A 17,067-nucleotide genomic window follows, 5' to 3' on the forward strand; every position below is an offset into this window, starting at 1 on the left:
TCAGGTAATGTTAATTATGCACTAGGAGGTGTTGGTTTGTTACAACAGCAGTAACAAAGGCGCTCAGATCCTGTGAAGTAATGCTTAAAATGCCATTTGCTGGGGTGAGCACTACAAAGAAAGAGAGGACAGTAGAAACAGCCTTACGCCCCTTCATATCCCCCAACTGTGCAGCACGGAATGGGCCTCCAATCCACACACACATCTTGTCCATGGAAGGGCTGTCTTATTTGAGCTTTTACAGGACTTTGCTACCAGAAAACAACTCTGCTCATTACTTCAAAGGTCAAGCAGAAAGGATATTCACATGAGAACTTCTAGCTGCACTTTAAGATAAGAGGCAAGGACACACAAGTGGCATCACTGCTGGCACTGAGTGGGAGCTGCCTGCAGGCTCTGCTGCTATGGCTACCTAGCCGCGGTTTCCCTGCAGCCAGAGGACAAACACAGCACAGTACAGGGACAGCATAGCCCAGGCCTGGGCACATTTGGGTTAATTGTTAACTATTATGTGGATCCCCAGCTCAGAAGCAGCTTAAGCATACAGTCAGGTCACTGCTCCTTCCTTAAGTTTGGAATAACTTCCCAGTACTGCTCCAATTTGTAAGCCTCACTATATATCTTTCTTCAATTTTGTCTCTTTTCAAGCTTAACTGGTACCATTTTTAAGAGAGGGAGAAGGGCAGCAAGATCCAAGCCTTGGTTAACTCTGACTTAATGCATCAGAGGAGGCCCAGATATTTACAAGTTTTCTGTCAAATGAATTTGATAGTCATCAAATATTATGCTTAAACTTTACCTGAGAGCAGCCATGCTGCACAGTCAGATCCAGTTAGGTTTACTCAACCGTCCTGCCTAGATGCACATGCTGCTAAAGTGAGGTTGTAAGGGAGCTCCAGAGGTCTCCTAACCCATTTCCCCACTCTAATGCCAGCTCTAATGCACTGTCTTCAGATGGAGCTTCTGTCTCTTGAGTCTAGAACAGTTTCCACAGAGGCCACTTACTCTGTGACCACCTAATAATGCAGGTCTTCTTCTCTAGAGAACATGGTGGTATCATTTGCAGAGACACTGTATGGACTACATGAACCACTGCCTCATGTGACACAGCAATCCTTAATCCCAGAGGTGGAATTCTGTTTACTGGAATACCAGTTGCATTCATACATACAGATTTGTATTTCTGGAGATGTAAAAATATTTCAAAGCAATTATTTAGGACTTACTCTGGATGTCTTTGTTAAGCATGTAAGCATCTAATAATTTGAAACCTACAAAGCTCATTATTTCAGTTCCAACATTTCTACCTTCTTAAATCTTTCCTGTTAGGACATTTCCCTTCACAGATTTGTTTGTTATTTTGATCTTTTTATTAACCATTAAGCCATATTCTTTCAAATTTACAGCTGAGAGGTGCCAATTAAAACCCATTATCACTTCAGATGAACTATACATTTCTAAAGTATTCTTCTATTATCTCCTACATTATATTTCATCTCACACTTTGGGGGTTTTTAATTTGCATTTTTTATGACTGTGGAACATAAAGAGTGTCTGTCAATTGTTCATTGAGAACTCTTTGTAAAGCATGTTTAGAATCCAGTGAGATATATTAACAGTATTTCCTCCAATGACATGTTAAAATTCATCTCCTTCTGATTCTCTTTCATGTATGTTGTCTCATGTCTCCCTGGTAATTCTTTTTCTTTGTTGATGAGCCTAAGTGATTCTATGCCACCATCAAATCTTGCTGCCCACCAGCTCATCTCAGCACCTCTATAGTGTGGGATGTAGTCTGTCAACCAGTGCCATCTCTTTGGCATGAAAACCTGAATATTTATCCTCATTATTTTGTAGCCAGTTCCTGCTCTGTGGCAATGCCTTTCCATCCTGTTCACACAGACTGTGCTGGGTACACTGATGGGTTTACATGCAATTTTACAATCCAAATACAGGACTCCATAGATCAAAGCACACATTCTCCTCTTTATGTTAGCAAGTCAAGCCACCCTAACACCATCTTGTAAGAGTGCCTTACCAGCAGAGTAAGCATGCAAGCACCAACACAGTGGATGGCAACACCAGCAATGGGATGTTGTATGTCACAACAGCAAGAGCCAGCACCCAGGCATGAAACCAACACTTAGGCTAAGACAGACTGACCAAGGCACCCCAGCGAGGAAGATTTACCTTCATGCTCAGCTTTACTGGGCTCAGCAAATGCAGAACGGTTCAACTGGGCAGCTGTCATCTGTCATCGCACAAACTAGAAAGTTTTGTATTTTAGGTCAGCCCTAAAGCACATTTTCCACATAAAGAAAAAACTCCAGAAATAATTTTAATATAAAATGTTTTTATTGTTTTTGAAAACATTTAAAAAACAATTTTTGAGCACTTTCAATAAAAAAAATAACTGAAATGCTACTGCAATATTCAACTACTGTAGTTTCAGCAGTACAACAGACAACAAAACACTGGGGAAGAGGGGAGAAACTGGATTTCCTGCACTAAATGAAAATGTGTAACAGGGATTTTTCTTTCCTTACGGTGCAGTAAATAAAGCACAGTATAGTACAAGACTATTATATGATCCTCAGATGCACTGCACAAGAAACGCTTTCCTTCTTTTCAGTTCGGAAGTCAGTGCTTATTGCAATTATTTGCAAATTATTTACTTCATGAATTCTTATCATGATAAAATGATGCAAAAATGTTTTTCAACACCAGAACAATAAAAAATAATCCAAGAAAGGAACATATTCAACAATAACTAAGCTGAATTAGTTAACATAAAAAAAGTAAATAACTTGTGAATAACTATGCTCACCTGGTTAACACTGAACCAGCTTCAATACAGCAAAAGAATAAAAAAAATAAAAGTGGTTACAGGAATATATCTAGTACTGTACAAGATTAAGTCATTAACACTCATGCACGTTTTGTGATCATGTATTAACATGGTGAAGCAAACTAAACTTAATTTTTCCTGCTGCAATATTCTCATGTAAGAGAATCAAAAATAGAAATATCTCATTGAGATCAATGCACATTGCTACATAAGACAATTTCACCTGTCACTTTTAATGACATTTTGCCTTTTAATAATGAAACACATTAAAAAGTTTTTTTTGTTGTTTTGCCTTTTTTTTTTTTTTTAAATCTGTGGGCCGTATTTGTTGCATTTATCCTAAGGAATGTGCCTGCCACAGGTTCAACAGAATTTTAGTGCAATATATGAACCCAGAAAGTTTGCTGGACTAACCAAGCAATCAAATTTAAAGTGTTTGCTGCAATACTGTACACAGGGTACAAATTCACTAGTTTGTATACTTCAAAAACTGCTATCAAAATAATTTATTTCTTATGTTAGTAGGAAGCCAATAATGTAAACAAGGGGTCAGAACTGTCTCAAATTTATAGTTTTGGAGTATCTGACAAAGACAGGCTTCCATTTGTTAGGATCACAGAATTTTCCTTTGGGTATTGCATACTTTGGTGTGCAGTAGTGCTCTGTCTCAATGTATCATAAAGAACTAACTAGCACTAAGTACAGGGACCTAACATTAATTATAACACCAACACACAAACATCTCTAAAATGATACATACCAATGTACAAAGCTGTGCCTGTGCCTTGGATTTTACTTGAAACAATTCTTAACGAATTTAATACTTTTAAAATTAAACATATATTTGCTTTAAACTCACTGATTATAGAATATTTCTGCTAATTAAGTCACATGTTAGGCCCAATGTAATGCTTGCATTTAAAGATACTTTTAAATGCACTTTTAAAAACCTTTGGTGATGGCTGCATAATTTAGAATGCATCAACATTAAACCTACTCTTGCTTTTGTGAGAAATCTTTTTAAAAAAACTAGTAGTTAGGCTAAACCTTCCTTCCCCCAAGCCCCCCTCAGTGTCAGTGTCAGCGACCCGAGGTGAGGCCAGCCCGCCATGGAACACGGGCTGCTGAAGCACCCGGGCAGCTCCTCCCGCAGCGCTGCCACTGAGTCACAGAGTCACACAATAGCCCAGTTGGACGGGACCCTCCCCCCTTCATCGAAGCAGGTTTCACCTATTCACAGTAGTGCTGGCACTTCACACAGGGTCGGGAAACAGAAACAAAAAGGTGCTGAGTGTCTCTCAGACCCATCCTCCCACCAGGGTGAGAGTATGTTCAGCACATCTCTGTCAAAAGGCCATGGGCAAGTACAGGATTCAAGCCCTGCCTTCAGCAACTTTAGTCTACAAGAAAAATGGTTCAAGTCTTACTGACAGACACCTGGCAGGACAACAAGCAGAAGGTTACTATGCAGCTTTTAGTCTCCTCCCCATTGCCTTGGAAGAATCACTTGGTCTTAAAGCAAACCACGTTATCGAAACATCCTTGTGCTTCAAGGAGGGATCAGAACTCTCCAAGTTTGTTCCTGATGAAGTGGCAAAACTTCTCATGCAAGCACAGTGAAATCAGGCCCCCATAAGGTGCTATAGCTTGGCACAACTGTTTGTCCCTGCAGAAGAGGCCATGAACTGGTGATGAACTGGGGCAAGGGCAAGAGAAGCCATGATATACCAGCACCTCCAGTGCCAATGCAGCAGCACAAATTGAATCAGCACTGACAAAAAAAATTGACTAGTACTGGGCTCTTGAGTCATTTGCCAAAACTGAAGAAACAGAAGACCACTGAGACACTTAAAAACACCAATCACATGAAAAATCTGAGCATCTTCCCCTTAAAGAAATCTAGGGGGGGCTCACTGCATCTCCCCCTTCATAAACTGATGACCACTCATTCAAAGAAACGTAAAAGAAGAAAATTTTTCCTGCTCTATTTTCTACTTTGATTACAGGAAAAGTAATCCATTTTATACTAGGCTTAAGGGACGATATTGTAGCATACTCAGTGCACCACTTCTTTTGTAAAAACCTGCCTTTGCAAGTCCTCCTTGTAGCATCAGGGCCATGGCTGGTTAAATACCTCTCTTTTTTGACCATTAGAGAGATCCATGTGTGCCATGCTGATAAAATAAAAGGTCTTTTTGGTTTGAGTGAACTAGTGAGGCAGAAGTCTAATTCTCATTTTCTAGAGGGGCAGCAGGTTTTTTATCTTAAAAAAATAAAAATTAGACTCATCAACCCTGTCAAATCACTTTTGAAAATGGAATTCAGGCTTCTAAAACAGTAAGTACTTTTAAAAGAAGTTTTACCAAAAGAAAGAACACGTCTTACTGTGTATCTGTAAAGTGCCTGGCAGTATTATGGCTCTACATGAAATGTTTTTAGATTAACCGTATTTTCTAATATTTTAATAATCTTTTGTTTGAGAGAGAGTGAGCAAGAAAGACAGAAAGGCTCAACCTACCGAAAGAGAGAGAAAATAACATCTTCCTACACCCTCCACTAGGTTAGGAAAGAGCAAACTTAAAAAAAAAAATAAACCTTTAGAAACAGTATTTTAATGAGCTCCAGCAGCTCTCTATTAAAAAAAAGGAAAAAAAAAAAAAGAGGGAAAATATCATGTTCCTTCTCTAGCATTGATAAACAGTACCTATCACTTTAAAATAGGGTGTTATGCCTAGATTAAATCTCAGTGCTCAAAATATTTTTGCATTAATTTTACCTAATATAAAAACATTGACATGAGAACTAAAATATCAAGTATGTCATGAATATTAATGAATAACTACATGGATTTATTTCTCTTAAATAAAAAAATTTAGTGCATCTTTTTCCTTGATCATTCCTGTTAGCTTTTCCCATCTCTGTGTTTTACTGGAGATGCCAGTGGCACCAGTGCTACAGAGATTTCCCGAAGTTCACCATGAAGCAGTGCTCCAGACAGCTACACAATGATCAGGCATCTGCATGTCACCTGGTCCACTTGTACCCGCTCCCCACCACCTACCTACCTGCAGGCACCCTGCATTGCAAACCTGGATGACAAAGGTCAGTAAAGATCACCTACTAAGAAGTAACTACCAATACAAAGTATGGAAAGCCTACTAAGGAGCTTGAATTAAAACCCTCCCAAAGCATCAACCAGAGCTGTAATCACTGGCTGCCATTAACCACTTCTTTATTTGCTAAAACAAGAAATGTTGAATGGGAAACACTCCAAAATTCAAATTTTAATACTGGCTCTTTGATAGCCTATCAGCTTCAGATTTGTTTAAAATTGGTAAGACTGCCTTTTCCTTACTGAAGAATGAGCAAACAGGTACAGCAAACTTTTTTCAAAAATGCCACAATACATAGCAAGTGTTTCTGCTGCAGGAGGCACTTCCATTAAGACAAATACAATACGTCTGTCTTTTAGATACAGTGTGCTACATACATATTATAAAACAAGATTAACCCAACATTTCAACAGCAGGATGATCCTTACTCTCCATCCACTCAAAACCTGAAGCAGTCATTGAGTTAATGGATTCATTGCAGATTTGTTGAAACAAGGGGTCATTTTTTAATTCCTCCAGTGTAGCATCATCATCTTGTCCCTGCTGACGACCTGGATCAAACAGTAGACTTGTGTCTAAAGTGTTCAGATCGTTAATGCTGCCTGAGAGCTCGGAAGACAACCTGATGTCACTGGGAAAGACAGATGCAACATTATTGAGATCTGATGCCACCTGATTCACCAGCTGCTGGTTTGTTGGCAGACTGTCCTCCCCTAAAAGGTCTTTTACAGTGCTGCTAAAATCTAATTGCTGCTCTCCGATGTCTGATTGTGCTTGGTTATCTCCAGAAGAAAAACTGATCTGATCGGTGCTGCTATTTTTTGTGAGGTAATTTGGTGTTTGGAATTCATAAACTGAAGTGCTGGAATTGATCATACTTTGTGGGTTGGCACTAGGAAAAGCAGTGGATGTCTCCAAAATCTGAGTGAGATTCATCCTGGCTGTGTAATTTGAGGGCATGTTGTTCATTCCCAAACCTCTCACTGCATCATCGCTATCAGAATCAAGTTTGTTTAACAACACATTGGTTATTTTTTTAGTGTTTGTTTGTTTCTGAAGAGACGGGAAGGCCGTCTGCATCATCACAGTCAACGGGACTGACTGGCTTCTCTGTGCTATATTATTGGCACTGGTGTCTGCATGGATATTAGCAAATACATTGTGAACTTCAGGAGTCACTGGACTTCCAAAAGGTGTCAGATTAGAGCGTGGTATATTTGACACAGGGTAAACAGTGCTTCCACTGAGATTACGCTGGCGATGGACAGCAGGGCTCACACTTCGGCATCTCAGACTGTTGTTGAGAGATGAACCAGTTCCTTTGCTGTCCAAAGGAGCAGGAACAGCAAAGCCCTCCTGCTTGGTAGTGCTACTGACAGGGGCTGCCTGGTGCTGCACAGGTGAAACAGGAGTCACGCGACCGAAGTGAGTGTCGTGGTGGCGCGGCTGAGACTGGTATGACTGGCCGGGAACTGCAAAAGCGTGAGGTTTCCTGAAGCGATCTTCCACCAGCTCCTGGTAGCTCGTAAGGATGCCATGGTTTGCAACCGATGAATTACTAACCCCACTGTAGCCGTTATTCATCCACTCGAGCTTGGTTTTGTCGGGATGGGTAGCCATAGGCCGCTGCATTGGCTTCACAGGGCTACTTGATATGATGCTGGCATCATGGTAAGCCATACTGGAGCTGATGGGAGTAAATGCAAATGGGTTTCGGCATTCCACAGGACTTGGAGGGACACTACTGCTGCAGTTGGAATGGGGCGTGCCAATGGGTGTGTGCCGGCTGCTTCCTAGGGCACTGTCTACAGGAGTCGTCTGAGCCAGTCTTGAACAAGGGCTCTCTCGAGACATGGTCTGAGATCCAGCAATCATTTCGGAGGTGGGTGTTGGAGTCGGGGTGGGGGTGGGAGTTGGGGTGGGGGTGGGGGTGGGAGTGTGAATTGGAGTGCTGTTGTTATGGATCGAATGGTAAAAGTGCGTGCTGCTTGGATGAGATGACACAGGAGCTCCTTGAGCTGTGGCCTGACTCTGAAGTGCCATTCCTAGACAACCACCATAAGGATGGGAATTATTCATGGACATTTGCTCCTCCATGAGCACCAGCTCCTCCACAATGCTGTCCTGGGTAAGGTCATCATCAAATGAAAAGAAGTTTTCATTTGACTGAGGGACTGTATGCTCAAACTCTTTCAGCTCAGACTGCAGAGGTAACTGATTTGAAGACTGTGCTTGTATTTGATCCAAGGAGTCCTGGATCTGGCTCTGTAACTGCTGGCTGTACACATCCTGCTGTATACCTTCGCAGTGCACCGGCTCCCACGCCGATTCCTGTAAGTCACTAGAGCCAGAGTGCCCAGCAATAGCCATAACACTGATATCTTGCTGCTGATCACAATTCACAGATGCAAAGTCAGAGGTTTTGGTGATATGGTGCCACGTATTTGGGTTAAAGCTGCCATCAGATTTTGAATCATTTTCTATGATAAACAAGTTTCCTTCCAATTTTACTTTTATATCTGGAGATGATGCTGATGCAAGCTGCTGTTCTAAAGCAGGATCACAGGTATTTAAATTGGTGCTCAGAGAAAGGTCTGTTGCTAAGTTTGCAGCAGCTGCAGAAGGTACAGATACTGTCACAGGTACCTTGCCGGGAATTTGAGCAAGTGTTGCTGTATTGTCACTGTTAGCTAATGATCCAACCTTCAGAGCCTTCTTAACATTGTTAGCTTTTTGACCCTCCGCAGCATTACCAGTCGAAAACTGCTCCACTAGTGGTTTCTTTACAGGTGGTAACTGGGAATCCTGAAGTGTGGAAGGTTGTCGCTTTCTTGGACTTTTAGTGCATATTTTGTCTTTAATCATAGACTCACCAGTAGGAGGTGAACTGATGCTGGTGCTGGACAAGTTTTGACTGGCAACTGTGAGTTTATGAGTGCTTTGATTATTGCCTGCTGAAGAAACTGGCGTGATTTCATTAGACTGTGTCTTATATTTGGTCCCTGCTTCTTCAGCTTCCTGATCACAGCCCTTACCTGGTTTTAGGTCCATGACATCGTCTGTTGAAACCTTCAAGGCTGCAACCTCAAAATTAATTAGCTGTGCAGGAGGCAGGTCAGGGGTTGCCTTTATGGATTTAGACACGTCAGAGCTCTCTTGGCCCTGCACCGAGTTCTCATCCAGCAATGCTTCCGGTTCCGTTTTGATCTTGACTGCAGGTGTGGCTACAACAGTACTAGGCTTGGATCCTGGAGACTGAAGTGAAACAACAGATCCATTTTTGATCTGTGGACCAGTCCTCCCTTCTTCCACTGCTCCTGCACTAGTGCTAACTGAAGGCGACTGTTTAACGGGCACACTACTGCTGCTCGGGGCAAGAGATATTGCTGTCATTTTCACCACATTTAAGGAATTCACATGTGGAGCTGGCACAACAGTCTTGATTGGGCTACTGGCAAATAGCACCGTTGTGGGAGAGCGGATGGTGAGAGCACTGGTGTTTGCTGGCTTCGGTAAGATCTGCTGGTAGCGATGCCGGGCAGAGCGGTCACCAACAGGGCTGGCAGGAACGTTCTGGGGAGTCTTTGGTGGCTGCTTGACTGATTGCATGTGCTGAGTGACCACCTGAACATTGAGCGGCAGGACCTTGCTATCAGATGATCCCATAGGACTTGGAGATGTCACCAATTGCCTGGTTCTTGGCACCTGTAGAGAGAGAAAAAGAAAAGGTGTGGCAATGAAGCAGGAATTCCCCAAAGCCCACACACCACCTCAGCCCTAAGCATTTCAAAGGTGAGAAAGACAACACAGCTCAATACACCAAAGCTAGTGCATGTCAGTTTGAAACAAAATAAGCTCCTCTTCTTATCCAAGACGATTTCTATTTCTCTGCCTAAGGATTGGCAGTCAGACACATGCCTCCTATTTTTAAGGTGTGAGGCACTGGTCTACACACTAGTCTGCTCTTCTGCTAATGAAAGGGTCGTTCTCATACAATCCTTCACCACCTGGGACAAAAAGACAGACATACGAAGGCTAAAGAGGGGAGGATGTGTTCAAAATACTGCTCATTGTTAAGGTTTCAAAAGTGATTTAAATACAAACTCACTATCAGGCAGAAGAACTGGCTTACCTATCGAAATGAACAGCACAGTGAACATCTTAAAACCAAATAACCTTGCTGTGCTCCCCAGCCCAATTTTGTATGACTGAAAGACAAAAATGTTCTGTATTACAGAAATTCATTCAAAATAAAATTGCACCTGTCACTAAATGTACTGGACCAATAAAAGGTAATTTAGATTCCATATTAGGGTCTCAGTAACCCACACAACTGGTGTCAGCTCTCTCATCTGGTTAAACTTCATCTCAAGGCTCACTTTAATGCCTTCAGAGATGAACTTGGCCTATGTTATGTGATCAGAATTCTGCTGCCTCTGTATCAACCCTGTAACTAATGTGGTACAACACAGCCCAGACAGAGAAGCGTCAAGGCACCCAAGCCTTTGAATGGAAATTGTTCTTCTATCCCACTGACATCACTGCTTAGGTACTGGCAGTGTACAGCAATTTCATAGGGTGGATTCTCTAGAGAACTGCTGGAGAGCATTACCGGTATGGGGCTGGGGACAGCAGCCACAACAATGCCAATAGGTGGAGGGGACAGAATGGCAGGACTTCCATTAGATATACTGGTCACACCGTTGGTTGCAGCGCCTTCTGTTTTCTTTACTGGAGACTCTCCTGGCAAAGGAGACTGCAGTTTCTGTTCTTGCTGCTTCTTCTGGATCTTACGCTGCAGCTGCTGCTTAGCATCAACAGGAGATGGCAGAGTTTTCACTTGTGGTTGAAAGGAATTACTTTCAGCAGTAGGTATAAAAGCTGAGGGCTGGGGGATCCCTTTTATTCCTGAAAACAAAAGAAGGAGAATGAATTACGACCAAACATACCCTGTCCGCTGTGGTGTTGCTTCTGTCTCTAACAGAGAATACATAGCAGGCATCTCCAAAACCATTCTGAGAACACCTCCTCCATGAGGTGCTCCCATCCACTTCATGCTTAATTCTATTCAGCTTCAGTTTATTTCCACATTTGTGGCAAAATCTCTGTCTGTTAGACAAGCTGGGCATTAGCTGCTAAAATACTTTTAATGGGCCTCTTGTTTCTAGTACTGTCAAATGGCAACGTGTGTCAGCACAACCTGAGCCCGGTGCACTTCACTGAACTGGCAGCAGAGGGCGGCGGGCACGTTTCAGATGAGCCTTTAAAATCCATCATCTGCTGTGGTTTTGTTTTGTTACCTCTTCTAAGGCAGCTTTAAATGAAAAATGTTTCCAGAAAGCTGTGGGCCTGTGTCACAGAGGAGCAGCTCTGAGCAGATGACATTATCTGATGGCCAAGGCATTAAATACGGTGCATCTAATATCAGAATGGATCAAAGCCTCTGTGTTATCAGGGATAATGGTGAAAAAAGGGCAGTAAGAGAAGTGTTCAGGAAAAAAAAAAGAAAAAAGATAAGAAGAAAAAGTTGAAAAAACAATGAAAATTAGAACAGAAGAACATTTTTTTTTTGAGAAATTACTTTGCTGATCACATAGCAAGCAAGTGCTGCTTTCGGGGAGAAAACAGAATTAGTGTCCTCTGTGCAGCTAGTAATAATTTCCCTTACAAAATCACATCACATTTATGATCTTTTGTTTATTAACAGTCAAGAGGATTAGCGTGTTCTTTAGAGACCAAATAACCTTGCTGAAATACCCCTTTAGAAATGCTCCAATATTGTTTCATTTACACTTTGAGGTTACACAGCTTTAAAGTAACTCCTAATTATAAATGAATCAACACCATTTTACTACTTTACTAGTTTTACTAATACTAATTTTACAATACTAAACCAAATTGTTTGGTTTTAGATGCCCAGCACATGCTTAGCAACTGTGGTCTGGGACCCCACTTTCTCAGGAGCAGTCTGCATGTACCACAAGGGGTTGAATGTCACAACACATCTCCACTTTCACAATTTCTTCTTCACAGAGCAGTGAAATGCCCAAATATATTGCAATTACTGGCACACAATTCTTCTATATGGGCAAGCAATACTGATAAGAAAAAAACCTCAAACTTTTCTTTGAGGGTAAAAGTTTGCTTTTTCCTCAGTTAATGCACAGAGACACTGCAGTTCCCTGCAAGAGGAATGGAAATATTTTGTTTGCCATGCCAGGAAGAACGTCTTCTAAAATGACTATCCAAGCCATAGAGGCATGCACTAGAAGTAAGTGCCCTTTTCCTTGAAGGAAATCATCTTGTCTTGAAGGAAGTGAGGGGGAGAAGCTACGTGAATACACTGAGTGTCCCTTCTAGCAGCACAGCAAGCAGAACCAGTGTAGCCAAGCAATAGGTCACAATAGAGCACACAGGCAGCAAAAAAACCACCCAGCACTGCCACCTGTCAGGTCCAAGTTGGAATAAAGGAAAGAGAGCCGGAAGGAGAAAGGATGTGATCCAGAAGGGGATCATCTGAACACCACTCCTCCATTTAAAATTGCCAGTCTCAAGAGGCTGGCCTTGATCTGAACTCATTTTGCTTGATAGGCCTAAGCAGAACTTCTCAGAGGCAAGTCTGGGGGCATGTTGTGCACCTGCATTTCCCTTCTCATCCTTCGTTTTTGTATCCACAGTCACCAAAACACACTTTAAATGATTAAGCGACCGATTTCGAGCATGCAGAAGGAAACAAACCACAGAAAAAATCTGCTCTTGACAGAAAATGTTTTCCGAATTAGGGCAAGTTATCAGACAGAAACACAGCTACACGAGCAGTCTGTCTACAAACCAGCATTGTAGCAGCACCAAACTCCTGTTCTAGCCAAGTATATAAATTCAGCAAAAGTACTCACATGCCCTGAAGACCAGGGTCCTCACCAGAGGAATGGGAGGATCATCAACTAAACCTGAGACCAGTGTTGATTTTCAGATCTTTATCCAGACTACCAGCACGAACAGTAATTTGCAGCAATGTGACTAAAATCAGGTAAATGAATGCTCAATGCTCAGAGTCAGTGTTAAAGTTTGCCCTGAAGAGAAGTGCTTCCTCAAAGCAAGCTGTTACTACTCTCAGTAGGAAGATCCCCCATTTCAACATCCAGCATTATCTCATTACCTGCTGGTGCCCCTGCCATTACTGTTAAAGCTGCCATTGACTTGGTACCAATATAGTGACTTTTGACAAGAAAACGAGCCAATTCCAAGACTGTATCAAAAGGCTGGCTCAGCACTTTCTGGGCCCATTCACAAACAAGCCGACAGGCTGCAGAGACGACTTCCTCATCAGCACTTTGCAGCTGCCCAGATGGCTCTGCTCCATCCAACTAAACCAAACAAACAAAGGAGGAAAGGTTACTTTAATTAATAAGGGTCATTAAGGCATGAAAACAAAAATAGAAAGCAAATTATTATCAGAATCACACAAAAGGTTGAATAGTATGTTCACAGTTTTTTTTACATGAAGTTATGAGAATGAGATCACAACATCAATATCCTTCAAAATTAAATGTCTTGACAATAATCTACAGGTTGTTTCCAAAGGCATTATATGGAACTGACATTTCTGGAAGAAAATCACAGACAGAATCCTAATATTTGGACCACCAACAATTGATTTTCCCTGTATCCAGAGTCTTATCAAATCAGTAATCACTGTTACCCAGGAACTGCTACTTTCACTGGGGTATCTCTTCCCTAGCATTGACTTAAAAAAATACAGTAAAATCAAAAGAGAGTCAGAGTTAAAAACATGTATATGGTGGATGGGAACACTGTGGAAGTCTACTTCACTTGCTAAATTAAAATTAGTTCAAGAGTATTGCAATTCATTGTGAACTTTACAGAAAAAAAAAATCAAACAATGATTCAGAATATAAGAATCATAAAGAAAAATCTTAAAAGCTGCAGAGATCTTCACTTTGTTTTGAAAAGTTCTGACAGAAAAACAGCATAATAAATGTTAACTTGCAGAAAGATATATAAATAAGCAAATATATATCATACCCCATCTCCAGTTTTATGAAAGTCAAGGTTGGGCAGTGTTGGCATATGCACAAAAGCCTTCTTCCTCAGTCCACTGTAGCAATATGTGAACAACAATTAAGGTCTAAATTGTCTGCTTGTTAGTTGGGGGATAGGAGAGAAGAGCAGTAATTATTCCGATAATCCTCATAAGCTTTAAAAGCAAACTCAACACAGAACTAAGAATTCCTGTCATTAGCATGATCTCACAGCCAGCCAGAATCAAAAGCCTATCAATGGCTGCATTCTTGGCCAGGTCATTGGGCTTCTCCATCTATGCAAAGATGCTAGGTATGATGAATTTCATGGGATGACTTAGAACAAGCACTAAACCACGCCAGGCAATTTCGATTAGCTACTCAATATTCAAATCATTAACATAAATTTGGACTAAACTCTCTTTCTAAAACAAAATGGGAGAAAAAATTTCCAAAAGTTAATCACTACTAAAAAATGCATTCTCGAATTTAGGTTCTACTTTATTTCCTTCTCCTAAAGGACTTCCTCAAACTGGAGTTTCCCAGGACAAGACAAAGTGCCTGATGAGTACATTTCTTCCTACAATTTCACACAATTTTTGAGGCACTCTCTCCTCACTCATGATAATTTTTCTGTAAAAACACAGACATAAAGACCCAGACTTTTTCTTACACTGATCTAATCAAATTGGTACACAAAAATATACTCCCTTTATTACTCGTACTCACTTGTTTATAGGTCTAGAAATCAAATCAACCTTTTTTTTCCTCTCCACAACATTACTCTGGGAGTTGACACACAGTGTCTTTTTGCCATGACACACAAATCCCTTCCAGGATCACTAATTTTTCACATTCTGTAAACATGTCTGTATTCTGTCCTAGGCCATGGAGCTTGACATTGCTTGCATTAATCTGGATGGAGCATAATTACAGTAAAAGAAATCTAAGGAGCCTGGGAATTACGGTAGGTGTGAGACAAGGTCACACTTCAATCATTCTGAATTAGAAACAGTGGAAATAGAACTTAAAGAGATCCCCTGGGTCAAGCTACAATTACATCATATGATTTCTTCCTTAACATTTCTCTAGCTCTATCCAGAACATGAGTACTGAGTTTTGGATTTCACTACTAGATAATCCAACACTGTATTTTATGAAACAGTTTAACTGACACGTAACTTTTCCATTTACTATGACATGGAAGGTTTTTTTTCCCTCAATGGAAGACAAGCAATTCTGGGCTGCCCGCTAGAATTTAATTCTCTTTTTAAGTGCATGCTTCAAGTGAGACCTGGCAAAGACCAGTATTACAGCACACCCGTATCATTGCTGTTACTTCTTTTGAGTGGTTTTTAATTAGAACCTACGAACACCTCAGTGCCTTTTAGCCTCTTCACGCTCTCCCTTCTCTGCTTACTGCAGTGGCTTTGCCTACCCAGTATGTCAGGATGCAGCAAGAGCCAGTCCTGGGGAATGCAGAAGGTAGTACATTACTTCACCACAGCTTCTAAGGGTTTTCATGGGAAGGTGTAATTCTCAGCTTGGAAAAGAAAAAATTGCTGCCAATGAAAAAAATGGTTTGAAAATCACTAACAATTTTGGTTCCTTTATTCCAGTATCTCTTTGTACTAAATTATAAAACTTTCTGGATGCCTCGCTGCTGTGAAAACTGAGTGTCAGAATCTAAATATAAGTACTCGTTTCCAAAGTTGTATCTTGCAACCTAACACTACTGCAATTAATAATTTTTAAAGAACGTTGGAAAAGTGTCGGCATTTTTTATTCAACATTACTTCTACATTTAGCTGGTAGTTAAGCCATAACGACAGATGTTCTCCAAGCAAGTGCAAAACAAGTTACTGAGAAGCGTTCTAGCAAAGGATATTTTGATTTGCCTCTTGTGCCTAGACGACGGGCCTTCATATTTGGAAAGACATTTTTCATGATCTTTCCAAAGTCAGCAGCACTTAATGGGTGGTAGCCAAGATTGTCACAATAGCTCCTGCAACAAAGAGAAAGAAAGCGTGAATGGAATCGAAGTTAATACAAGAGGCCAGCCTACATGCTAGACTCCAAAGGTTTTCAAAAGAAAACACTTATCCCCGTCCATATTTAGAACCACATTTAACATTAATGAAGCTATCCACAACGAATTGAATGCATTAAAAATGTATAAACAGAGCTATTTATACCATAGTTTTTGCCTTGTTCTCTACTGAGTTCAAAGACAAGTCATGTGAAGAAATAACAAGTAGTGGCATTATCTAGAGCACAGTTAAGATTTACTTCCACAATTCAGTTTGAAGCATATGTTTCAATTCACTTATTTCAGGACATGATAAAGTAGAGACCCTGTTCTAGCCAGAAGCACAACTTGAGTGTGGTAAGGCCTGAAGTCCTGCAGGAATATTTGAAAAGCAGTAGGTAAGAGATGTGTCAGTGTCCAGAGAAAGATTTTGCATATACAACTTCAATTTAATAGACCTTAACAGAACTAAACTTAAAAGATGCCTTCCCAGGGAACCAGCTTTATAGGTGTAACATAAGCACATACTGAGGACCCAGTCCTCCTACCACTGTGACCCTACTGAACCATGAGAGCTGCTTGATTACAGGACCCTATTTAACAGTCCTAAATTAACAGAGATTCCAACTGCTGCTGCAAATGAACGTCATCATGCGACTCAGTATACAACCCGAAGATATAGGGGAATAAAGAAACAAAAAGTAATTATTTTGCCAACTTTACTTATTCTAGTCAAATGGGCACTGTTTTCTGTCTTCAGTTCTCAAAAGCAGCAGGAAGAATTTTGTTTCAGCATCTGAGACATTTAAAAAATACTTGAGGCAGAGAACAAGAACTGTTGATTTTGCTGCAGAAGGTGAATGTTCTGGAAAATCAGAAACATAAAGCAAAGGAGAAAACCAGGACCTGAACTGGAAGTGCTTAAGGCTGCACAAAGACAGCAACTCCCTGCACTGTTTCACGTTGATGTGCTGTGGCCTAAAACGTACCAGTAAAACCTTCTCAGTGAGATTTCCAACAGCCACAGCATCAGCA

General features: G+C 41.0%; 1 protein-coding gene across 1 annotated transcript in view; it reads right to left on the reverse strand.

Moving 5' to 3' along the window:
* Positions 1-2,335: 2,335 nt before the first annotated feature.
* RFX7 (regulatory factor X7) overlaps positions 2,336-17,067 on the reverse strand; it is a 50,164-nt gene continuing 35,432 nt past the window's right edge. The window contains exons 5-9 of the mRNA XM_042039216.1: positions 15,892-16,008; positions 14,008-14,092; positions 13,121-13,328; positions 10,574-10,869; positions 2,336-9,666 (exon numbers count right to left, since the gene is read on the reverse strand). Coding sequence (XP_041895150.1) covers positions 6,355-9,666; positions 10,574-10,869; positions 13,121-13,328; positions 14,008-14,092; positions 15,892-16,008 — 4,018 coding nt within the window. The 3' untranslated portion in view covers positions 2,336-6,354. The remainder of the gene's footprint in view (positions 9,667-10,573; positions 10,870-13,120; positions 13,329-14,007; positions 14,093-15,891; positions 16,009-17,067) is intronic.

The sequence above is a fragment of the Corvus kubaryi genome, unplaced genomic scaffold (genome assembly GCF_017639235.1).
Source record: "Corvus kubaryi isolate FWS band 111438036 unplaced genomic scaffold, C.kubaryi_AGA036_p1.0 37394, whole genome shotgun sequence".
In the NCBI taxonomy this organism is placed as follows: Eukaryota; Metazoa; Chordata; class Aves; order Passeriformes; family Corvidae; genus Corvus; species Corvus kubaryi.